General features: G+C 54.5%; 6 protein-coding genes across 6 annotated transcripts; 3 read left to right on the forward strand and 3 right to left on the reverse strand.

The window, feature by feature from the left end:
* BDP55DRAFT_558091 (Vps54-like protein-domain-containing protein) lies at window positions 1-3571 on the reverse strand (the record flags this gene model as incomplete). The annotated part of the gene is made up of 4 exons (XM_060569757.1): window positions 1-283; window positions 346-3247; window positions 3298-3428; window positions 3483-3571. The coding sequence occupies 4 exons, from the start codon at window positions 3569-3571 to the stop codon at window positions 1-3; spliced, it is 3405 nt and encodes a 1134-aa protein (XP_060426549.1).
* Window positions 3572-4085: 514 nt separating this feature from the next.
* BDP55DRAFT_672675 (MCM2/3/5 family protein) lies at window positions 4086-6673 on the forward strand. The gene is made up of 4 exons (XM_060575548.1): window positions 4086-4307; window positions 4370-4496; window positions 4554-5962; window positions 6017-6673. Exons 1-4 carry the CDS (start codon window positions 4171-4173, stop codon window positions 6507-6509), a joined length of 2166 nt encoding a protein of 721 aa, XP_060426550.1. The 5' UTR covers window positions 4086-4170; the 3' UTR covers window positions 6510-6673.
* A 2099-nt stretch (window positions 6674-8772) lies between these two features.
* Window positions 8773-10021, forward strand: BDP55DRAFT_558129 (Rox3 mediator complex subunit; the record flags this gene model as incomplete). Its single annotated transcript, XM_060569764.1, has 3 exons — window positions 8773-9094; window positions 9223-9893; window positions 9947-10021. 3 exons carry the CDS (start codon window positions 8773-8775, stop codon window positions 10019-10021), a joined length of 1068 nt encoding a protein of 355 aa, XP_060426551.1.
* Window positions 10022-11077: 1056 nt separating this feature from the next.
* On the reverse strand, window positions 11078-13771 carry BDP55DRAFT_634816 (uncharacterized protein; the record flags this gene model as incomplete). The annotated part of the gene is made up of 2 exons (XM_060572715.1): window positions 11078-13126; window positions 13190-13771. The coding sequence occupies 2 exons, from the start codon at window positions 13769-13771 to the stop codon at window positions 11078-11080; spliced, it is 2631 nt and encodes an 876-aa protein (XP_060426552.1).
* Window positions 13772-19792: 6021 nt separating this feature from the next.
* BDP55DRAFT_672688 (uncharacterized protein) lies at window positions 19793-20577 on the reverse strand. Its single transcript, XM_060575549.1, has one exon. It carries the CDS (start codon window positions 20538-20540, stop codon window positions 20223-20225), a length of 318 nt encoding a protein of 105 aa, XP_060426553.1. The 5' UTR covers window positions 20541-20577; the 3' UTR covers window positions 19793-20222.
* Window positions 20578-20714: 137 nt separating this feature from the next.
* On the forward strand, window positions 20715-22757 carry BDP55DRAFT_246837 (uncharacterized protein). Its single transcript, XM_060566250.1, has 2 exons — window positions 20715-21394; window positions 21454-22757. The coding sequence occupies exons 1-2, from the start codon at window positions 20827-20829 to the stop codon at window positions 22545-22547; spliced, it is 1662 nt and encodes a 553-aa protein (XP_060426554.1). The 5' UTR covers window positions 20715-20826; the 3' UTR covers window positions 22548-22757.
* Window positions 22758-24262: the final 1505 nt, after the last annotated feature.

Consider the following 24262-nt stretch of genomic DNA (forward strand, 5'->3'; position numbering starts at 1 on the left):
TCATGGCGCCTGCTTACTCTCCTCCTCTCCACCCCTTGGCGACGGCGACTCCGTCTTACCCGAGTCCTCCGCACTCTGCCGGCTCTCCGGCTCGGCAGTCGAGTTCCTAGCCGAGACCGTCGTCTCCGATCCCCCGTCGGCCGCTTGCTTCTCCGGCGGCGGTGATGCTACGGCGCTCTTGATTTCCTTGGCGTTGATGAAGCTCCTCAAGTACTCGCCCGCATCCCCAAACCCGTCTAGCTTGCCGAGCTTCGTGATGAAGAAATCCACGTCTCGGAGCATCCTATTTGTCCATATCGTCAGCAATTTCGTTAGAGAGACTATTCAGGGGAGCGCGAATCTTACCTATCGCGGCCAATGACCGTCTTCGAATCCGCCATTTCAAAGACCCTACCAAACTGATCCTTGTAGCTTGAGAATACAGGTCCCATGATGAGCTGTACCGAGGTCTCGGGCAGGTGCTTAGTCAATACGCGGTGCAGGGTCGTGGTTTCCTTGGCCAACGTCTCCATGTACGTATGAACCGACTGGCTTCCATCGTGATCCCAGTCAATTGCTTTCATGGATTTCGAATGCTGCGCCGCGCGACCGCTCATGATCTCGACCAATTTGTCGTAGATGCTGTTCTGATGCTCTTGGAAGAGGCGCCTAACCTTATCAAATTCTCCCATCAGACTAGAAACACCGGCTCCAGAGCCGGCGTGCCGCCGCACAAACTCCCGAATGTGGGGTATCAAGGTCGCAATGAACGACAGGGCCTGGGAGGCCAATGCCAAGTGCCTGGTCGTGATGTTTTTGAGACCGGCAGATCGAGTGGCACCTGCACCGAGGATGAGCTGGGTACAGCGGGAGTTGAAAAGCTGCAGGTAGCCAATAAGGGAACTGGCGACGTCGGTTGCCATGGACGGAATGCTGCCGATGAGATGCATGAAGTGCGAGATGCCTTCAAGACCAAGTATGGCGGAATTGGGGAGCAAGAACGTTTCGCTTTCAATCTCTGCAACACGCGCCTTTTCTTTACCACTCGTTCCGTTCGTCTCCGGAGGCGGTGCTGCACTTCCATTCGATACAGCGTCGTCAGGATTTCCTTCCCAGATCTTCGTCCCTTCTGACCAGGCTGCGGCGTCTTTGGTACTACTTTCGAGGACCTGATCAAGGAGAGCCTTGTTCTTCTCATCGAAGTCTTTGGCGCTCCATTGGTCGGACTCCATGCCTTGAGCTAGCTTCTGCTTCTCTGCGTCGCCATGTTGCTGCACGAATTCCTTGATATGGCCATTGACCAAGGTTTTGAGTGCCGTGCCGCTGCGTCCTGAAAGCGCTTCACATTCGTTGGCGAAGAACAGGTTGAGGGTAAAGTAGCGAAGGAACCAAGACAGGCTAAGGTGCGTGCTCTGCTCCGATCGTACTTTCAACACCCTGACAATCTTGTCCTGCGCAACATCGACGGCCTGTCCAACCAGGTTGGCAATGTCCATTGCCTTGTGAATCTCTTCTTGGACCTCGAAGCTCGGAGACTCATCAAATCGGGGAAACTCCCGGTCGAAAGGCGTAGGACTCGCGAGCGGAGAGCGAATAGGTGGCGACTTCAACCCGGCAGCTGTTGCTTCTTCCGTCAGACAGCTTGCGATGTCGAGAAGCACCTTGACCTGGGTAGTCAACCGCCGGAGGGTTTCGGTAACGCCAATGTAGATCGACTTGAGTAAGTCTTCTGCATCCTTAGGGTCCAGTGCCCTCAGGTTCCTTGACAAAATCGATGACTTTTCCTGATTCGAGAGGTGTTTTCCGCCGCTCATCGTGGAGGCGGACATCATTGACTCGTTATCATCATCGTTGGAGCTAGGTAGCGGTCTCCTGATGAGGTTTTTGATCTCACGTAGAACAATTTCCCGGTAAGCTGCGATTGCAGCGGATATATGGTGAGCCCTGTGCAGACCATGAAGATTGGGCATGATTGCTTTGCGCAATTCTTGTGTAGAGGCAAGATAAGCTGGTGGGCCGGCAGACTCTCTTGACGTGCCTCCCCTTGCCCGCAGCGATGAGCTGCCCCAGCGAAGAAGAACCTCCCGGCTTTGGACCGACTCAACATGCCTCCGTAAATCAGCTAGCAACAAGCTCTGGAACTTGGATTCATAGGCTTTTCCGATCCGGGACCGTAGTTGTTGTAGGTCGTCATTGACGCTTTGCAGAGCCGTCGCTCCCCTCAGATCCCTCATCCGTGCCAGTGGGAGTATCGGAGGTTCAGCCTCGGGCGAATCGTCATGCTCACCAGCTATCAGAAGCTCAAGTGTGTCAATATTACTCAAAGCCTGGTCAACCTCACCAGCATCTACCAGCGCCTCGCACGACGCAACACCCTCAACAATATGTTTCAGTTGGAGAACCGCATCATTGAGGGCCTGCACATTTTCTCTCCGCCGGCGCTTCTGAACGATATTCAGACCCTTGGTGGCGATCTCCTCGTCCAAAGCTTCAAGTTCCTTACGAAGCGCCCTGATACGATCGACCGACTCCGCGGCTTCTGAATGGAGCTCGCGCAATGAGCCGAGAGCCGTAAAAAATGTCGTTGAGGCTGTCGATATAGAGTTAATCAAATGAACCTCAATGGTGTCCATATACCAGGAGAGTTTCTCCTGTAGAATGGCGTTGGTGGCCAAGGCCTTTCGCGGTGCTACTATGTTGCCATTGCCATCATTTTTGTTGTCCACGCTCCCCGGTGCAGGCGGAACAACCTCAGACCGTTCACTGACGACATCAAACGTCCTTGGGTTCTCTAGATGAAAGCCATCGTCAAAGTATACGTTCGGTATCGTCGACAACGGAGGCGGACCATGCGCGCCCTTTTTGCTATAGCCTGAACTGGATCGTCGCAAAAGCCCTGGACCTTCGAGAGAAGATATCGACGTTATTGATGCGATGGAAGATTTCCGCCTCGAGGGCTGCCGACCTGCGGGCTTGAGATGACTCTCATCAATGGAATCCCCAAACTCGTCGTGTTTGCTCGACCGACGGCCTGAAGACCCGGGCCTGTCATCGTCTTGTTCCTTAACTCGCCGAAGCTGTTCGTATAGGGCGCCAACTTGCGACAGGTACGGCTTAAACTCAGCGGGATCGATATGCGGAATGTTCGTCAAAGTCACGGGAGGAATATCGCGAGCGGTAGGAGGTTTATGTGCGCTGGACGCAGGAGCAGAGGTATGAGGCTGTAGGCCCGTCCGAACGATGGGCGGTTGTAGCAAGGTTGATATGGCTGGAGACTTGTCAGCACGTATTGCGGCATCTCCAGTTCATCGGTAATACCGTTTTGACCAGATTCCAGCACCGCGTTTGCCCAGCTGCTGGATGAAGTATCAAGGGACCCCCCTATAGAGTGTATGGAGCTCGCAGTCGAGCCTCGTCTCGCGGTATGGTAAGTGTGAGCCTGTCCCTGTCTTGCTGCTGTTAGCGCAACCGTGGCCACCGAGGGGCCGGGCAAAGTAACCAACTTGTGGAACGGGAACTCGGTGCGCGTGGCCGGAGGAGACATGGACGAAATCGTGTCCATGGACTTGCGGGCGCTTGGAGAGGAATACATGGTGTAAAGCAATGGCTCGGAATACGAGCGGCTCAACGCTGAGTCTGGACCTCGATCGTTTGCTGAGAGTCGCAGGGAAAGTCGACAAATAGATAGGTCGACGGCCACGTAGCCAGGCTACCGGGGTATCATTGCTGGGAGGTTCTCATAGAATAGGGAAGTTCAAGAAAGATGGCTAGCAATAATTATCACTGATCAAGGACAAGACTGAAGAAACGACAGATTACAGCTGGTCTTTGCGCATGCTTCACTATGCTGAGCCACGTTCCCGAGAGGTAGCCTGCACTCAAGGGACCCCCCTAAGGTACCCGCAGAATAGGTACTAGTGCTGTCTGGGGAATGCTGCTGATACATCACGTGGGGATAAGATAAGGCCGAAGGTTATCTGCATGCATCAGTACGTACCTCAGACACCTCAGGGTTGGGCAGGGGACTCCAAAAACGCGCTAACAAACCACTTAACGCGTCCAGGAAAAGGGGCGCGTTCGGTCGAATTTGGTTCCCCTGCGCAACCCAGAGCCCCTCCTTCCATCCACATTTGCAGTCTCAATCCTCAGCATCGCTTCGTGAGCAACCACAACTCAGCTCCAAGCGCTACTATGGACAGACAATCAATTTATTCATCGCACGTCTTCCCGGCGACGTTCGACCAGAACGATGACAGCAGGGTCCAGACCCAGACCCAACTAGAGAACTTTATCCTCCACTTCAGACACGACAATGACTACATCTACAGGTTAGACCGACTGTTCCAGTGGCACCTTTTGGTTTGGTCGCATTGCTTACAATTTTGTGTAGAAACCAACTCAAGGAGAATGCGCTTCTCAAGAAGCACTACTGCGATGTCGAAATCAGCGACCTTATCAACTACAATGAGGAGCTTGCGCATAGACTCGTAACAGAGCCCGCCGAAATCATTCCATTGGTTAGCCACCGTCGTGCGATCCAACCTCCGGAAGTTTACTAACTTGGCCGTCAACAGTTCGAGGCTGCGCTCAAGAAATGCACTCACCGCATCGTATACCCTCAACTGACAAAGGTCGACCTGCCAGAACACCAGCTTCTGCTCCACTCCAACGCCGAGGATGTGTCGATTCGCAACCTAGACTCCATGACAATCTCGCGCCTCGTCCGAGTGCCGGGCATTGTGATTGGTGCCTCTGTAATGTCCTCCAAAGCCACGGCGCTGTCTATTCAATGCAGGAACTGCGCCCACACTGCGAATCTGCCTGTCCTCGGAGGATTCACTGGCGTCACCCTCCCAAGGCAGTGCGGCAGACAAAGAATACCTAACGATCCCACACCGAAATGCCCTCTTGATCCATACTTCGTTTCACACGAGAAGTCCAAGTTCGTCGACCAGCAGATCATCAAACTACAAGAGGCCCCGGATCAGGTTCCTGTCGGAGAACTCCCGAGACATGTCCTGATTTCAGCAGATCGCTACCTGACCAACCGCGTCGTCCCTGGTTCGAGGTGCACGGTCATGGGCATCTTTTCCATCTACCAGAATAAGGCAACCAAGAACTCAAACACCGGTGGCGCGGTGGCTATCCGTACGCCATACCTGCGAGCGGTAGGCATTCAGACAGATATGGACCAGACCGCAAGAGGCCAAGCCCTCTTCTCTGACGAGGAAGAGCAAGAATTCCTCGAGATGAGCAGACGGCCCGACCTGTACAACATTATGGCAGAATGCATAGCGCCATCTATCTACGGCAACGTAGATATCAAAAGGGCCATTCTGTGTCTGCTTCTGGGCGGCTCGAAGAAGATTCTGCCCGACGGCATGAAACTCCGCGGAGACATCAACGTTCTGTTACTTGGTGATCCCGGTACCGCCAAGTCACAACTTTTGAAGTTTGTGGAGAAGTGTGCGCCAATTGCCATTTACACATCCGGAAAGGGCTCTTCAGCAGCTGGTCTCACAGCCTCGGTGCAGCGTGATTCCTCAACTCGCGAGTTCTACCTCGAGGGAGGTGCTATGGTCTTGGCCGATGGCGGTGTTGTCTGTATCGATGAGTTCGACAAGATGCGCGATGAGGATCGCGTGGCTATCCACGAGGCCATGGAACAGCAGACAATCTCGATCGCCAAGGCTGGTATCACTACAATCCTCAACGCGAGAACTTCAGTGCTAGCTGCGGCCAACCCGATTTTCGGTCGTTACGATGACATGAAGACTCCTGGCGAAAACATTGACTTCCAGACCACCATCTTGTCAAGATTCGACATGATCTTCATCGTCAAGGACGAACACACGAGAGAAAAGGACGAGAGAATAGCAAAGCACGTCATGGGCATCCACATGGGTGGCCGAGGCGTCGAGGAACAGGTTGAGTCTGAGATCTCAGTTGACAAGATGAAGAGGTATCTCAGCTATTGCAAGTCGTAAGTGTCGTCCATTCTCAAACCTGCTGAAGCCATACTAACAACAGATTCTAGACGCATGGCCCCTCGTCTTAGTCCCGAGGCAGCTGAGAAGCTCTCGTCCCACTTCGTTTCCATCCGCAGACAGGTCCACGCGGCCGAGATGGAAGCCAACACAAGGTCTTCTATCCCTATCACAGTTCGTCAACTTGAGGCTATTGTTCGTATTACCGAGTCGTTGGCCAAGTTGACGCTGTCTCCTATTGCAACGGAGGAACACGTAGACGAGGCCATCAGACTGTTTTTGTGTTCCACGATGGATGCCGTCAACCAGGGCAGCAACCAGGGAAGCAAGGAGCTCAACGAGGAAGTCAGCAGATTAGAGACAGAACTCAAGCGTCGTCTCGCTGTTGGATGGGGCACGAGTCTCGCGAGTCTGCGGCGGGAAATGGTCGAACAGAAGGGGTACAGTGAGCAGGCCCTCAACAGGACGCTGATGATTATGCAGAGGAGGGATACAATCATGTTCCGGAACCAGGGCGCGCAGGTGTACAGAAATGCAATTTGAGGTCGGCAATGATTCATGGGCTGCTTTTGGTACTCCGCGTCAGTGCGGTAGATGGGTTGAGGGATACGGCGGCAGCACTCTGCATATGAAAGAAATGATAATACCAAGCCTTTGTAACGGGACACGATTTGGGAGTCTTGAAATGTCACCTGTTGAGAAGCAAATGCAAGTGCAGCACCAGTGTGATATGCCATCTTTGATTGCCTAGCAAACCTAGCTACTGACCCACGATCAGGGTTCACCTCTCCCCAAGCCTACCAGCTTCGTGGAAGACACACAGTCATGGGTTGGATGAGCCATCTCGCATCGGAGGGCAGTCTACTCTCTAGAGCAGATGCCTCGGTAGAGTGGTTTTGTTGGAACACTGTGTGGACCTGGATGACGGGAAAACTGTTAGCCGCATGAGCTGGAAGATTCCGCGCGCTTCCAAAAGTTGTGATAACAGAGCGATTCAGATATGCCAGTTTTCCGCAGGCCCAACCCGGTCAAGTGCATTGGCCGAAGCCGCCGCACTCGCGGCTGCGCGATCGGTTTACCAGATGCATGGGTGTCATCCGTATCTCTTCATTTTGACGTGATCTTCTATGTATTGCGTACCTTTGGACGTTGAAGGAGTCACGTTCGTGACCAGACGCGTGGCGCTTCTCCCTATATGAAGCTCTGCTACAAGCGTGCCACGAATGGAAACATCACATCACATATATCAATGTGGGAGAGATAGAGCCTCAAATAGAGGGCATGTCCCTTGCATCAGGTGATCATCGCATCATGGGAAGCCGCACGAGGGGCCCTCGCAGACGATTGTTTTTAACAAGGTGAGAGTTCATCTCGACTCATCCTCAGGAATCGTCCAGCAGCGTAGAAGGCGATGTGAAATCGTTGCAAGCTGGCGATGATTTGAATAAGGTGGTCTTGGTTTGTGAAGAGAAGAGAGAAAGTAGGTGGCTGCTCTTGGCTCTCGAGCTTTAAAAATTGCAGAGCCTGCCCGGCCCGTTCTGCGTTGTGGGGCTGATGTAGAACCACGTGACTCTGAAGCGTCGTGGCTTGGATGTGGCACGGCGGGCATGGTTACCTTGAGGCTTGCACGCCTTGGTATTGTTACTTTTGGCACCTTGGTCTGCTTATGTAAGATGTTATCCGTGCTGGTCAGGCTGGTCAGGTACGCTGCCTGCCGGTTGCCTGATCCGGCCACGCCCCTCCCATGGTGAATGCGTACCAGCGTGGTGCAACCTCAACTCCAAAGAGTCCAGCCGTCAGGGCCCGGTGATCGGGTGTCGGGTGTCGGAGCACGGTGGCCATGGTTTCCTAGACAATTCACTGGTGGAGGGGGGCCTTGCTTTGGCTCCGGTCCCAGAAACAGCAGACTCTCACCCCCCTGGTTGTGTCAATCTCACTCCCTCCACTCTCCCAGTCTCTCGCTCTCTCTCTCCCAGATTCTCCCACTCCCGCGGCAAACTGCCATTGCTCACTCCCTCTTCCGCCGCCGTCGGGACGTAGGTACTCACACCCTCCCCCCCCTCCCCCATCTTCCCTCCCTCCCGCCCTCTGAACCTAACCGGCCCAGGCTTACCTCACCCTTACCGTAGCGGTACCTAGCCGGCCCAGTGTCTTTGCCAGTGCCAGCCATCACAACCCACGGCCCAGCCAGTCCCAGCACCGTACCAGCCCAGGCGGCCACCCCCGTTAAGCGAGCAAATTGCCTCGCTCATGTGTCCGCCCCCTTCACTCTTACGCTGCGCCATTCAGACTTCACTTCTACCAACTCCACCACGACCTGACGGCTTGACCACGGCACAAATCGACCACCGACCCTCGACAGCACTCTATCGCCGTCGGATTACTTTCGCTACGAGTGTATTTGCTGGATATCGTCATCAGGAAAATTTTTAACACCCACGACAAGGCGCCGACGATCCACGAGGAAGCCGAGAGTGGTGCATGACGCTGCATTGGGGGATTGAGAGCCGTCGGCGGTTTGGCGCGACTCGCCACAACAACCCCCTCATCCTCTGATCTCGCCCAGAGCGAACATTCCTATCGAGTGCATCGTGGAATCCGGTTGAAAGGGATCTTGAAAGGCGATTTCGAGAAGAGAAAGTGATTTTTTTTCTTCGCGCCTTCCGATTCGGAGACGTTGTGACAGCACCCGCCAATCCTTCGCCCGCTTCGACTTCCTCACCCTCACCGATCCACGGCAATCTCGACCACGACGCCCGCGGCGACGAAGAGACGATTCAGCCTTCCTGCCACTGGCGAAGTCAACATGTCGTTCCACCCTCGAACCCCTCAAAGCCCTTCTCAGTTTTCTCCGGCAACTTCCGATCTCACATCGAGCATGAACAGCTCGGCCCCGTCAACAGCCACAACTCTGCCGACACCCGCCCACAGCGTCAACGGCAGCGCATCGCAACCCTCCGATATGTCGCAGGACATCGTCATGGGCGATGACTCGCCCCAGAAACGCAAGCGCCCACTCGAGGATTTGGGTGATCGAGATCAGAAGAAAGCCCACATCGAGGACAGCAAAACTGGTATCGAGGCACTCCACCTGGATGTCGGAGAGAAATACCTACTTTGCCAAACTCGTAAGGCTCCCTTCACAGTCCCCTGTTTCCGTGACAGGCTGTCTTACCATCTTCCCTTCCCTACGGCCTATCTAGTATTTTGAGCCGGTTCAATGTCGGACATATTTGGTTAACACTGAGCTAAATAGCGCACCACGAGAGACTGCCGCGTATCACGGAAGACCTCTTCGAGATGTTCAACCTTTCGGGTATCGCTGCAGAAGTCGCTCGCGAAAAGCCCAATGGTGAGAAGAACGCTCTACGGAAGACGTACAAGGGTCAAATCAAGAAACTCGGAATTCTCGGCCGCTTCGACTCCGTCGCCCAGGATTGGGATGCTCCGAGAGAAAAGGACGGCGAGAGCGGCGACAAGAAGAGGGAGTTGTACCATGGCTTCCGGGAATTGCTGGAGATTCCCGATGCCGAGTACTGGGGCACGCGGAACGACCCTATCACCAGTGGTCTGTCTGGTACGGTCAAGTCGATGCTCAACCGAGCAACAACTATGGCCAAAGGTCCTCTCCCCGTCAAGGATTGGGACAGCTCAGTCCTAGGAGACCTGAACCCGGGCAGCATGGAAGCCTTGAGGCAGGGTCTCGGTGGCAAGGTGACAGCCCCAGGCACGCCTTCTGCAACTACACCCAACCCCTTTGCGCGGAAGCAGCAACAGGGGTCTCAGGGGGCTGTCCGTCCTCAAAGGACGACCAAGAAGCGCGGCTACGGCGATAACAGCTTCGAGGGGTATGGCGAAGGCTTCCCCGACGACGGCTACTCTACGGGAGATGGCGACGATAGGGGAGGCCAGAAGCGTCGTAAGAAGGTTGGTAACGTTACACACATACAACGCTTAACTGATCTAACTCCCCACAACAGGACAATGGAAACGGCCAGACATTCCCGAACACGATGCGTCCGCAAGGCTACGGATCCAGCGCCGTGGGTGCTTAGAAACCACCTCCGGCGACTAAGGTCGGCCAACGCCGAGTCGTTCGCAGAAAGGGCTAAGCCCGAACAATCCCTTTATCTCATTTCCACGATTGGCCATCGTGTTGGATATTGCGGGTCTGCAAGCACGTTGCTGCCGGCACCGAAGTTTGGGTTGCGGATCAGATCTATGCCCGTTCAATGGCCACGAGGCAGCCTCACAAGAAGATTGAGAGTCAGCGGTTGACGACGACGCAACACGCGCGCGTCAGAATAAGTACCGCTTCGAGGGCTACGGGGGGACGATGGTGGTTGGACGGGGCATACCTACCCCCCTTTTGATGAATTTTTCCACTTTCCAGCAGGGCGTTCAGGGGGATCAACTTACTTCCTTGTTAACTTTTTTATTCTTTTTGCTTGTTTTCGGTTTTCTAACGCATTCAATCGAGGTTGGGCAAACGAGAAAAAAAACACATGACCAACTGAAAGAAGGGATGGGGGAAAAAAATACCACGCGGCTTCACAATTGGGGAGAAGGAGGCGGGGGAGGTCATTTCTACAGGCTGCTACGAAAGGGGACGGGATCATTTTACCACGAACCACGACCACGCCAACCAAAACCATCATCACACTATCACCACCACCACCACCACCGGACACTTGAAGAAAAAAAATCATCTCTCCCCCCACACACACAGAGAGGCAAAGGGGGACTTTTAAGGCTGGGTCGTTGTAGTACTAACACAAACAAAACATAACAAATAATTCCAATAGAAGGCATGAAGAAGCCTCTGCACACAAAAACACACCAGATGTTGTATCAAATCGTGATTCGCCTATGCTTTCTTATTCTTCAGGGCTGCCAACCACCCCTTTTCATTGACCATGTTCACTGAGAGTGATACTTGATACGGGTAGTAAAAGTTCTTGTCTGTTGTTTCTTTTCCCTTGGGCGGTCTACCACTTCAAGACAGTCCTGCTGCCTGATACGTTTCTTATGCTCATGTACCCAAATGACGACTTGAGGATATATAACAAAGCTGAGGGGATCCAAATCCTCCCCCAGGATCGAGACATACATCAAGGCATCTCCATTATCGCCCTGACGCTCATGTCATCCTGGACCCACGCCACGATGCGCTCCCCGACGTCGCCAATGAGCGTGTCGTAGTGCGGGCCGGGGAGAAACAAGCCGCAGTGGGCGCCGACCTCGTCCATGCCCTCCATGTACACCGACACCCACGTCTCGTCGCGTTTGCCGTTCTTCTTGCCGGGGAGAGTGCAGAATTTGCGTTCCTTTTTGGGTTTGTCTGGTTTGGCGGTGGATTTGGCATTGGATTTGGAGTTGGAGCTGGAGTGTGCGGCGACGGCCTTGGGGCGGCTTGTGGTTGTGTCGTTGGTGGCTCCTCCCGTCTGGGTCGTGTTAACGGACGCCGCGGACGAAGATGGTGCGGCGACAGCGGGCGGCCGGTCCTTTCCTGCTCCGGCCGCAGTAGCAATCGTTTCCGGCGCAGCGGCCGCGGCCCCAGCAATGACCATCGCCGCCATCTGGGCCTCGACCTCCTCAGACTTCTTCTTCTTCTCGTCATCATCATCACCCTCGGCGTCACTATCGATCGGCTCCCCGCGTAACCTCCTCCCCTCCCTCTCCATCCTCTTCGCCTCCTCCGCGAGTCTCCGCGCCTCCTTCTGATCGTGCGTCTCTTCAGCCGCCTCCTTTCGAGCCGCTTCCTCTTCCTGCTGCCGCCGTTTCTGTTCTTCCTTCTGCTGCTTCAACCCTTCCTTTTCGATCCTCTGCGCCTCCTTGGCGGCCTCCTTTTCCACCTTTTTGCGGCGCTTCTCGACGAGCTTCTGGCGCTCCTTGATGGCTTTATCGCGACTCTTGACGGCGGACTCGTACGCCTTTTGCGCGCGCTTGCCTTCCTTCTCCGCCTGCTTCCGGGCGTCCTTGTCCGTGTACCTATCCAGATCCGGAGGCGTCGGCTGTTCGGGGAGGTCGGGAATGGGTGGTAGTTCTGCTTCGGGTATGATGTCTCCCATGGGCGGGGCCGTGCCGGGCTCTGGGCTTTCCCCCTCGGCTACCGCCGTGGCTGAAGCAGAAGCTGCTGGCCCGGCTTCGACATCGGCTTCGGCGTCGGTACTGGGCGTCTCGTGTGAGTTGACGTCGCCTTCCTTCCCCTTGCCCTTGGGTTCGCGCACTTCCTTGTCAAGGGTGTCGGTCGAGTGCAAGCCTGTCTTGGTATCGTGGTCAAATCGTGCCTGCTGTTCCTCGTGGAGCGTGGAAAGCCGTTCATCGATGTCCTCCATTGGTATGGGCTCGAGCAGTTCCATCTCCTGACCGTCGTCAGATGACAGAGAGATCCTTGGCGTCGACGAAGACGGCGGAGAGAGATGGGAGCCGACCTGCAACGTACTCGGAGCCGTGCGGTGCTCGGGGGACGTTGGCGACTCTGGAGACTTGGGCGAGTCTGGCGTCTTTGGCTTCTTGGGTCGGCCTGAGCTGAGGGTGTAGTAGTTGATGAAGCGGACTCTGACCGGCGTCGGTCTGTTGATGTTGTTGCCGTAGTTATTGCCGTCGCCCATGTGCTGCAGCGGGTCGACGCTCTCCATGGCGCGGAGCTTGTTGTAACGGGCGTTGAGGCCGGGATAATCCGCCAAACAACCGCCGTACTCAAGATGAGACATGACGTGGTTCTTGGTGGCGTCCCAGATGCCCTCGCGGCTGTGCTTCTTTGCAAAGTGGCCCAGCCGCCTCATGAAGGTACGATCTTTGAGGTTCACGTCGTTGAAGAAGGATGGGTTGAACGTCGGATCCGGTCGTTGCGGCGCATTGCTCGAGGACATGGATGGCGTGTTGCTCGGATGAGGTGAGAGGTCCGCGCCCAGTGAGCTCGTCGTCTCCAGGGTGTACATGGACGGGTTGGGACTGGTCAGGGCCGAGTTGGTAGGGCTTAGCTGGTTGAGGGCCTCGTGCTCCGGCTTCTCCTCTGTTGGGGAGGCCGGTCTGAATAAGCTGGAGATTCCAGCGACAATGATGCCTGGGTGAAGTCCCAGGAACGGCGAATCCAGTGAGATGGTGCCGAGGATGCGATGCTTGTACGGGTACCGACTATAAGGGTGCCGGTTAGGCTAATGAACATGTCAGTCAAAGTCGTTCATCGACCCAGATCTGTATGTTTGTGAAAGTCATACCATCATGGCAACCTCGGCCGCGAGCAAGCCTCCCATGGAGTGTCCGACGAGGATGACATCCGTCGAGTCAGACTCGTGCGGCTCCAGCCACTGGCTAAAGTTATCGCGAGCCACATCGATGGCCTTGTACGTCTTGTAGCGGGGGTAGATCTTGGAGTGAACGACGTGCGTCTCGGCGAGGGCGTCCTTGAGGTGGTTGTGGACATGAGCCGGGAACGATCGAAAGGACGACTCATTGCCATAGAAGCCGTGGATGTAGATGACGAGCAGGGTCCGACGGGTGACGCCGTCGCGGTCCTTTGCGGACGGGGCAAGCGAGTGAGCCGAGGAGGACCTAGGATCGGCCAGGCGCCACTTGGAATCCACGATGCCGAGACCGTCGACGGCAGAGGAGGAGGAAGGGTAGCCCGAGGGATAGCCCGAGGACGGACCGGCACCGGCGGCGGCAGTTGTGGGTGGGGGCGGGAACTGGGACGAGGACGTGGAGCCAAAGTGACCGGAGCCGGAGGCGGATGCGGTCACGGAGTAGGGCGGCGGTGGTGCGGACGAGGACGAGGGTCCGTCGTAGGCGTAACCGGACATGACGTCAGGTTTTGGGCAAAGCCCAGAGGTGTGTATGATGTAGAGGTTTAAAAAGCGCTGTACTGTATCTGTACTACTGTGTATGTAGACAGGAGTGACTCTTGAGAGGAGGGGGGGGCAGGGGGCGTAAAGCTTGGGGAGGGGTAAAAAGGAAGGGCGACCACGGCGAAGAATGTTTTAGGGATGAAAGCTCCAAGTGTGTGTACGGATAAGGTAGGTAGGTATGTTCGCGGTACGGAAGAAAGAGGGATTGGAGTCGGATGTCCAGATATAACACAGAAGGGCCAAAGACCCGTCACGGCCAACGGGCATTGATGAGGAGGAGGAGACCGTGTGCTATTTCATTGGCATTTTTTTCCTTGGTTGAGGTGCCTGCTGCAAGAGTCTGGCCCAGGCGCGCGTTTGGTCCTTGATGAGTGTAGTGTAGCTTTGCCGTGCCGTGGTAGGTCGATGTACTCCGTAGACACCTTACCTACCTACCTTACTGTACTCCGTACCAAGGTAGAGAGGTAAGGTAGGGATCCAGCTGTGGGATGACTGTTGGAGAGTGGAAGTACCCGCGTGGTGCGGTGCCGTACAGAATACGCGGGAAAGCCAAAGTCGGGTACTTGGCCCCTCCTACCTTAGCTTATCCGTACCTAAACCTTTCCCTTGCTACGATTACCTTTTGGTGAGAATGGAAGCCTCATTGCGCCGCTGCTGCGCCCAGTTTTCCAGGTGGACAGGTACCTACCCCGACTACCTTATTAGCAAGAGAAGCCAAGCACCCGACGGCAAGATGGCATCTCAATCACCTCCCGTCGGAGAAAGAACCAGTCGAGCTATCAACCACTGCCACTCTGCGCCAAGCCCGTATCAGACTATCAGACAATCAGACAAGTCAAGTACCTCAGCCTCAGACGGGTATTGGGGCTTCAGCCACCCACCGAACGGTTAAAGATGCCGGAGCCACAGCCCACGAACCAAGTTTGGCAAGTAGAAATGACGACATTGTCCTCTCTGCCCATCCCGCAACCTCGAAACAAAGCAGTCGTAACCCCCTTCCTCCCGCGCATTGCGGTCCTCGGGTCTTCGGATCCGATACGGGTGGTTTTTTTTTCTTTTCTTTTCTTTTCTTCGCGCCATTCGCGGTTTCGTCGCGAGCTACGCATGGTCTAACTACGAACACATTCGATTCCGCACACAGAGAGGGAGGTCCAGAGTAACTTACAAGCAACATGGCCATCGTCCATGTACGGATACTAAACACTCACTGTCGGGCCTGAGTCAGCCGCGCGTGACAACTCGCGACTAATTACTGTGCACGTACTTCGTAGACTTGAATCGTGACATTGGTGGCATCGGGGAGGGGGGGGCGCAGGGCTCAAATGAGCCAAGTCGGAAGTTTATGGCCGCGCCTGATTCACTGATTGACTGACTACCCCATAACTCACTCACCGCACACACATTGGAAGCTTCAACGCAATATCGAAAGAGAGCCTTTTGGGCTATGCGGGACCTTCTTTTGGCTCGAGGCATTGCTCGAGGCATTGATATGCTCTCCTCTTCAGCCCAAGAACTTCCGACGGCCTCTTCAAAGCTCCATCTAACTAGGCATAATGCGCAAGGAACCACCGCAGCATTGCGTATGTCTTGCAAACTACGCCAAGCCGGACGTCAACAGCCACAATACTCGCCCAGATATTCAAAGGGTTTGAGAGACTCTTAGAGAAAAATTGTACGTTTCCGCCTGTTCCACGACACAAAAACAGGACCACCCTTGCGGTCTTTACCTCCCAAATTTTCTCAATGCAACGCTGCGCGAACTCTATCTGTGCTTTAATGACAGTATGACTTGAATGGCTGGCTGCGAAGAAGTTTGATACTCGGCAGTGTGTAATGGCAAGGTATTAGCAACAGACCAGTAACAATCAAATCGAGCCTTGCACCCGTGCACATTTGCAGAACAACCAACTCTTGCCAATCAGCATCATTCATGGCGCAGACCATGGTGTTTGATTTCGATATCCCGTGTTGCTTGGCAGTCTGTCAACCACCCTGGAAGATGGTCCCTCTAAAAATCAAGTTGACTGAGAGGAAATACCCGTTCTCAGATGAACGTCCCATCCGTCCTGCTGCGGTCATTTTCCTCGATTCGGGGGCCGACGGAAGGGGCAGGGGCCGCAGGGCATATGGCCATGAGCGATGGATACTGGGGGCCAATTGGGAGATTACACAGATTAGATTGGAGACTCCATCATCGCTCTTCTCCGTTGCGACCGTTGCCCACTTTCAAAACTTTGTTGAAGAAGCCTCGGGTGGGTTTTAATCGAGGGTTCGTTATTGTCCGTTTCTGGTTGATCTGCCATTCTGCAGCCTGCCGGGTACGGATATCCGTTCAGAGGAGAAAGAAAGAAAATTAAAACGGCGCCCGGCAGTTGATAGACATGGTTGAGCGGCGCCAGTTCCCTCATCTTCAGGTGGACGTTCGTCCGTCGGGACGACGGGGTCCAAGGTTTCTAGAAGGATGGGTCTAGAAAGAGACAACAAGAGAGAACAGACTGCAGACGGGTAATCCAGACATCGTGCGTTCTGGCCCATGCCCACGGCCACTTCTACGCTAAGCTGGTCGTAGTTTCGCAGAACCCCGTGCGGTCCATCCAAGAGCAGACATGAAGAATTCGATGCGAGCTATAAGAACGGTAGTTGCCCGTTGTCGTCTCGGGAACGCGCCCAGATGAAAAAAACCCGCCGGGATGGTAATGAACGTGCTCTCATGGACTCTTGTTGTCTCGCGCACTTTTTCGACTGTTCCTGTGGTACGGACACTGTGGTAGACTGTTACCCCCATTTGCGCTGCACAACATCTGCACAGCAGTCTTAGCCAAACCATCGACAGCACCCCCAGGCTCTCGACATTCGACAAGCCAAGAATTGCAAGCCTTTCTCTCTCATTGGACTCCACTTTACGCCCGTCGGGAACAGGGTCGGTTCAAGGGAGGATTACGTACCGCCGTGGAGACCTTGTCATTCCAATGCCGTGCTTGGTCTTGGATGACGCCGTGGTTCGAGTGACAATGTGCTTGGTGCAAAAACGTACGAATGCTGGAATAACGCTCGTTGCGCTGTCGTATGAGAAAGCACTTTCGACGGTCCCAGAATTCAGAGAGCCTCCTGAGACGCGCTAAACCGTCTCATACAATCGTTCAACTTGCCAAATCAAACCTATATGATAACACATAAGTTATGACCTCCAAACGGGGAAGAAGCCGAACACCTAAATTCTGGGTAATTCATACCTGGGGCGCCAGTAAAAGACTCCATTGTCAGTGAGGCTGTGAAAGAGCAGCTTCCGTCACGCCGAGGGATAGAACGGGGCAAAGGGAAAGGGGCATCAACAGAGACGGGGGTCCAGGTTACCCCAGTGTTTGTTTCGATGGAAACGAAATTCGTCCCATGATCGCCGAGCCTCGCCAAGCTTCCAACACAGAGAGACACGGGCGACAGAACAGGCTTGCGACTTGCCGTGTACTAGGAGAAGAAAACCAGATCAAAGCCCCCTCCCATCTTAACGGCATGTGGGTGCTCGACTTTCGTTGGCCACCCGCTTCTAGAACCCATCACGGAAGAATTTATCGTAGACAGTTCTATAGACGTTGCTCAAAGTTGAGCGAGTATGAAAACTGTCTTCCCCCGGTTGATTCGGCATACGGGAAACAATTGTTCCCCAGTGGCTCTCTCTTTTGAGTCCTTTGCTACCTCGCCAGGCTCACCTTGCTGGATTTGAGGGGAATCCTTGGTTAGGTCGCATGCACAGCAGCCAATATTCATTTCGTGTAGGTGCTGATGCGGGTATGTGCTCTGCCATCGTTTCTCTGCGTTCGGCGTTTGCTGTGCCTTTGCCCTGAAAGCATGCCCTCCCCTCGCCCATAACACCTTTCGATATTATGCGTTTGGAGGATGGAGAGGGGCTAATCCGTCCCGTCCGTCTCGTCCGCACGTTTCGTTTGGTTCTTCGCCCGGGACGCCGGCCATGGTAGCGAAACTTGAAAGTGTAACCGCCCCACGAACTCCTTGAAGGGCCCCCAAGAACTGGAGCCCAGGGCAGGGGTCCAGATGCAGATGCAGGTACCGCGCACTGTATGCCGTATCCGTGCGGCCACAAGAAGAAACAACAACAACATCATATGCGGCTTATGGAAGACTCTATTCAGAAGCGATCGTAGATGAGGAAAAGCGAGCGGTTGCGAGGATTCGTAAACTTTGGTTCCTCCATGATGAATACGAGGTGGGGGATATCTGTGGTACGAGGTGAGGAAAAGCCAGGGAACGCCACGAAGCTTCCCCCAACGGAGCCGCCCAACGGATTGCGAATGATTTGAATACAGGTCAGAAGCAGCGAACAAGTCGGCGCAACCCACGGGGGAGTGAAGAGTACTGGTAAGGTAGGTAGGTAGGCGGCTCGCAGATAGTATGGCGAGACTGGAGGTTTCAATGGTGGTTGCACAGGTTGATTCTGGCGCATGCCTCCTCGATATTTGTGCGTGGACAAACTTTTTGGTCGCATTCTCGAATCGAGTTTTCGCTTGTATTTTTCTTTTCTTAATTTCTTTTCTCGCGTTCTCCAATATGGTTGGCTCGTTGTGCGCCGCCTATCGATGATGGACTTGAAGCCCCAAAGACTTTATGTTAGTGGCTATGACAAGTGTTGACTGTTGAAATGTTGGCGTCGGTGTAGCTGTGGTTGTGGCCGTAGCTGAGCGACGACGACACACAGGAAGTTGAAATAGTGGAGTCGGTAATAGGTACTGGTCTGTGTCGTCGTCCGTTGTCCCATTTTGTTTCTGAATTTTTTTATTCCATTGGGATTCCATTCTCCAAAATGCAGCTGCAAAGCCGTTGACCCTCCTGATGTATCCGTGGGTATCGGTTTGGGGAAGGTGGCCGATCCTTCATGGACCTCTGTCTCTAGCGTCAAGATGCCTCGTCATTGTTGGTATCCGTAGCTTGCGTAGATACATTAGTCTCGTAAGATAGCGTATCCGTACCCGGGAGACATATGGATGTTTGGTCTAGACCTCTCTGGACTCTGGCGTGTCTGGCTGGCAGTTGGTCAAGCGGGTTGCGCCGCGTGCGCCGCCATGATCTCGTGGGCGAAACCAACGGCGCCAATGGAAAGCGCAGAACCGTGGGCGTCGAATTGCTCAGGGACACGGACGTTGTAGCCAAATAAAGACTTTTTTTCTTTTTTTTTGGAAGGGAAAACGAGACACATTCGTGGGACTCGCGCAGGCCATTCCTTTCTTGGACCTCGTGTGTCGTGTCTCGTGTGTCTTGTAGGTATTTTGGACGCGGTGCCTTAGTCAGACTCCTTTGGTCCTCTTGTGCCTCTTTCGTCCCATGCATCATCTCATTTCATCTCATCCCCGACGGATGGTGGGTGTGTGCTTGTTGCTGTCACCTCTGATTTGATCGGCGGGATGTTTCTCGTTTGCTTTTCTTCTGTGTTTCCCTCATGCCACCGATGGGCCTGTGCTTTGGCAAGATTGTTCCGTCTTCTTCGTCTGCCTGCCTGTCGTAACGTCGTTAGCATTTGCCCTTTCATCCAAAGGCAATCGGTAATGTGCAGTCACTGCATTGTGAGGTTCGATTGGACATGAAGGTTGCGCTGAATGTAACGCCGTGTGTTGATTGGCGTACTGTGCGGACCTTGATGTGACAGGCACCAGAGTGCGTGAGAGAGGAACAAGAAAAAAAAGGACAGGACGCCATGGCGATGGGGTGCATGTTGCCTGTCCCCTGTCCCCTGTCCCTGGCCCCATGGTGCCCGTTCCTGGTCGGCCCATCGCTGGTGGAGAGGGGGGGCCACTGCCAACTGGGGGCACTGAGAGGGGGGGGGCCGCTCCCCGTGATAGTGGACAGTGGAACTGCTCACTGCAACTTTGGCGACGTCTGGTTGGCCAATGGGACGCGGTGTCCTCCAGCTAGCAGCCACTCGCCAATATCAAGCGAGATTATCGAAATCTTCCCACCTGCGAGTGACTGCAATCTGCTGCGTGTGTGGTGTGTGGTGTGCCAGTCCAGTCCCGTCCTGCTAGTCCAACTGCAGTGCGTTCTGTCCCAATGTCAGTGTGGTATCCCTTCTCTTCCCAAGCATAGGTACTCCGTAAGCAAGGTGGTTCAAGGGCCCCCCAGGGCAAGAACACGTCGAAGCGCTCAACTTTGTCCGAAGAGGTGTGACTTTCCACTTGACTGGACCTGCGTTGTTTCCCTTTCCATATTGCATGTTATTACACTCCCGGCCTACGATCGATCCATTGCCTATTATTATCATCGTGCCTGCTCACTCCACTCCCTTCCCCCCCCATCCAGGGCGTCTATCTGTCTCTACTCTTCTTCTACTCCTCCCTCCTCCTTCTCCTACTGCTCCTACTCCTCCCGCTTCTCTTCGCCTCTTGCCAACTACACACGCTTACGCCGCCATGCCATCGTCCTGATCCATCGGCCATGAGAACTGGCGGATGCAAGGGAGACAAAGGATCTCGAACACGAACAACGAGAAACGGCTGACACGAACTGTCCACGGTCCCTTCCTATTGTTGGTTTTTAAATCCTTTCCGAGGCACCGCACTTTGCGCACACACGACATCCAGAAAATTCGGAAAGAGTCTAGGGGAAAGAAAACGACCATCTGTTGATTCGGAACGAGGGGAAAATTGCATTCGCGCGGCCCATTGCAAGGACACCACCACCACCACCACCACCACCAACCACCAGACGATAGTACCATTCATCGACACATGGCCATGAGGATGCCAAGAATGGAACTCGAGTAGATCGACAATTCCCATCCAAACACAAACCACACACACACACACACACACACACTCGCTTACTTACCCGGTGATCCAACACCAGTCACTCGTTTACCTTGTTCTATCTTTATTCCCGTTCCCGCCCTTGGGACACGCCGGCTTGCAATTCGCCTCCCCCAGTTTACCAAAAAAGACAACCAACCACACAACGGCCGGGGCAAAAGCTCAGCCTACTTGGCCCAACGCCACCCCGTCGACGCCATGACTAAATCACTGCGCGGGTCTTCACTCCCTCAGGCCCGCTCATACCATCACAATCATTATCATTTACACAACCAACGTGCAGCCACCCCCGAGAATGCTCATCACCACCATCGCCAACTCGACGACACCGACGCCGACCCCAGCCCGACGACTCCCAGCCCCGACGCCGCCACCTCGTCGAGCGCCGCCGCACCGAGAATCGTTGTCCAGACCGTCTCCCTCATTCAAATAGTCGATGCCACCGGCTCCCCTATCCAGGTCCAGACTATCTTCCCGACTGCCGCCACCGTGGATGCTTCATCGACCACCAGTGCCGCCCTTGACTTGTCAATTGCCGCGGTACCATCTTCAACTTCGTCCACCGAAACATCCTCCTCTTCGTCGTCTTCTAGCACGACGAATGACTCAGTGCTGTCGACACCAGCGCCCACGACATCCTCGTCCACCGACTCTTCCACCAGTCAAGATATCTCCTTGACGTCCGATCCTTTATCGACTCCAGCACCTTCGGAAGCTGCGCCGTCACTCTACCCTACGTTGAGTGGCCAGTCAAACTCAACGATTTGTGCGCCGCCTTCCCCTTTATCGTGTGTCCCAGACCGAAGCAGCTGACCCAATGTGTAGCATTCCTTACTTCAACAAACTCTTCTTCATCCTCAGTCTCTACCACAACCAGTTTATCTAGCCAGCTTTCGTCTGGCACAACAAGCGTTACTGATTCAATACTTTCATCCCTCTCATCGACGACATGGGGCTCCAACTCGGGTTCGACTGCAACTTCGACATCGGCATCGACCTCGACTTCGGGTTCTAGCAGATTGAGCACATCTACTTTTACCACGAGCGCCTCGCAATCCCCCTCGAGTGACGCGACAGCTTCCGGAGATGGGACCGCCGGTGGAATCGGCGGCGGCGGCGGCGGCGCGGCAGGGACGGCAGCGCCCACTTCGACCTCCACCTCGGATGATTCTAGCGGCAGTGGCTCGCCAACGCCAACGGCGACCGTCGTCGGAAGCGTCGTTGGAAGCTTGGCTGGAGCGGCTTTCCTTGTGGTGCTCGTATTCCTCGCCCTTCGGTGGAGAAAGCGTTCCGGTGGACGGTTCCGCCTAAGCGAGGCCAGCGCCGGCAAACGAGGCATTCTCACCGGTTCTGGTGGCCCACCCGGTGGCAACAGCGGCGGAATGGTTCAACGGTCGTTATCATTTGATCCCACAACAGCGGCCGCTGGCGCCGGGGCCGGAGCAGGCGCGATGGCTGCGGCTCACAAGCCTTCCTCAAGGAGGGCTAGCGAGCCTTCCGAAACCGGCGAGAGGGGCTTTGTCCGAGTAGCCGGCAGGAAACTGCCTTCTGTTCTACAATCCGGAGGCGACGGTTACACGGACCCACGCGATGGCACCTCAGCCGCCGTGAACGACGACGAATCAGTCTACTTCCGGGACTCCCAAGCCTTTTTCGACCCCAACGGCCAAACAACACGCCTCGCGCTCGGCTCGCCCATGAGGCCAGTAAGCGGTGTTGTGGTCTTCAAAGAGTCGCCGGCCCGAACGCCCGTGACCGAATCGGCGCCGTTTCCGCCTCCGGCAGCTTCGCCGCAGTCAAATCCGCCGTTCGTCCCGTTACAGCCCCCCGGTCGGGACCCAATTGGTCGGACCTTACCTTCGCAGGACGGGTCTCGGGGCTCTCGGGGTTCGGCTTCTAGGTTTCACGAAGACATGTGAATTCACCTCCTTTTGTTCACCCTTTTCTTCCCTTCTTCTTTTTCATTCCCAGCTCGGCCAATGCCGAGCTCAAGGGCAACGCCGGGACACCAACAACGTACCTTGAAGCGTATTGTACATTCTTACCAATCTTTCAAACGATAATTACTAGTACCTATTTGGGGGGTTTGGGTGGTTGGGGGTGGTTTGCAACTTTTTTTGCTTTGTGCCATCTTTGCGGACCCTACGACGGCATATGGATTGGCGTTGAGAGAGTTTCTGGCACATCTGATGTGAGCCCTTTTGCGTTCCGGTCGTGCGGAAGCGGAAGTGAATCCATGGAGAAGGAGGCGGCGATATGGATTCAAAACTTTTATTTTATTTTACAAGCACGCATGTGTACGCCGGCTTCGGACCGCAATAGCATTTGGCATCCGCAGTTAAGGCGAGCGTTCGACTTGCTTGGATGTAGATAAGCCTTTCTTCAGTCTCGCCTCAAGAGACGGGAGAGAGAGAGAGAGAGAGAGAGAGACATAGGTCAGAGACGGACCAAAGGGGATAGAGGGGAAGGGCAACATTAGATTTTTACCTTTTTCCCTGGCCACGGCCATGAAGGGGGAGAGAAAGAAAAGATGAAGTCTATCCGACCTCTTTTGCCCAATGATTCTTTCTGCTCCCTCTATATCTTATCTGCCTTATGCGTACGCGTTTAAACCACATGCGTTAAAAAAGGCGTGTCACCTTTCCGCGTATGGAAGTGCCTTTCCAAGTTCTATGTGACTAGAACTTTATCTCACTCGAGCTTTCTGCCGCTGCGGGATCCACTTGCGATGATGAACATGCCATGTATTTTGTATCCGCATGTGTGCCCGTCCGATCGTCCCCTGAAGAGGATCAAATGTAGCAAGACCGGGGGGGTAAAGGGGACCGGAAGTGCGGCTGTGTTGATGATGGGACGGTCTTGGAAAGAGTTGGGTGAGTATGAGTAAGGTACGTATCCGGAAAGCAAGAAGACCTTTTTTCTTCTTTTCTTTTTCTTTCCCTCCTTGCCTCGGGCTGCCTCCTCGTGTGTCTTAGCGGGGTGCTCGTAAGATTTGCACGAAAACTTGGTAAACGCGGACCCCGAGTTCAAGGAACACGCTTACCGAGAGGCGGAGTTTGAATTTTGGGGGAGAAGAAGAAGAAGACGGGAGTTGTTGCCTTCCATGGTGGAGTCGCATTCTTTTGGTGAACCATCTTGAGACATGTATGAAACGGTGGGAACCAGACAAGAAAATGGTCGTGTCGAGCTTCTTCTTTTTTTCCTTCAGCAATCACCCACCCCAATCCCCCCCCCATCCCAGAATTCTGGGGCCGGTAACCTTGCGTCCCGCTTAGGCCGCGCCTTAACCATGACAAATTCATCTTCATTTGTTCTGGCAGAGAAAGCTACTGGTCTTTCTCTTTGCAGCGTCTTACACGATCCCGATTGGGTAGGCACTTGCAGTGGACTGCTGCTTCCTGTAAGGCGGGTGTCTCATCCATCAGGTGTTTATTCAGTGTTTACCATCTCATCCCATCCTATTCCCCGGTACCGTCATCTACAACACGGGATGAAACATCTTTTTTTGGGCAGTTGGTCTCGATGAAGGAACAGATGGGCGTCGTGTGTGTATGTGAAGCGTCCTCCATATGACTGCACATCCGAGGCCGCTCATGACTACACGAGTTGTTGCAAAGACATCGAGGCTAGCGTC

The sequence above is a fragment of the Colletotrichum godetiae genome (assembly GCF_030913485.1).
Source record: "Colletotrichum godetiae strain CBS 193.32 chromosome Unknown BDP55scaffold_37, whole genome shotgun sequence".
NCBI classification, from domain to species: domain Eukaryota; kingdom Fungi; phylum Ascomycota; class Sordariomycetes; order Glomerellales; family Glomerellaceae; genus Colletotrichum; species Colletotrichum godetiae.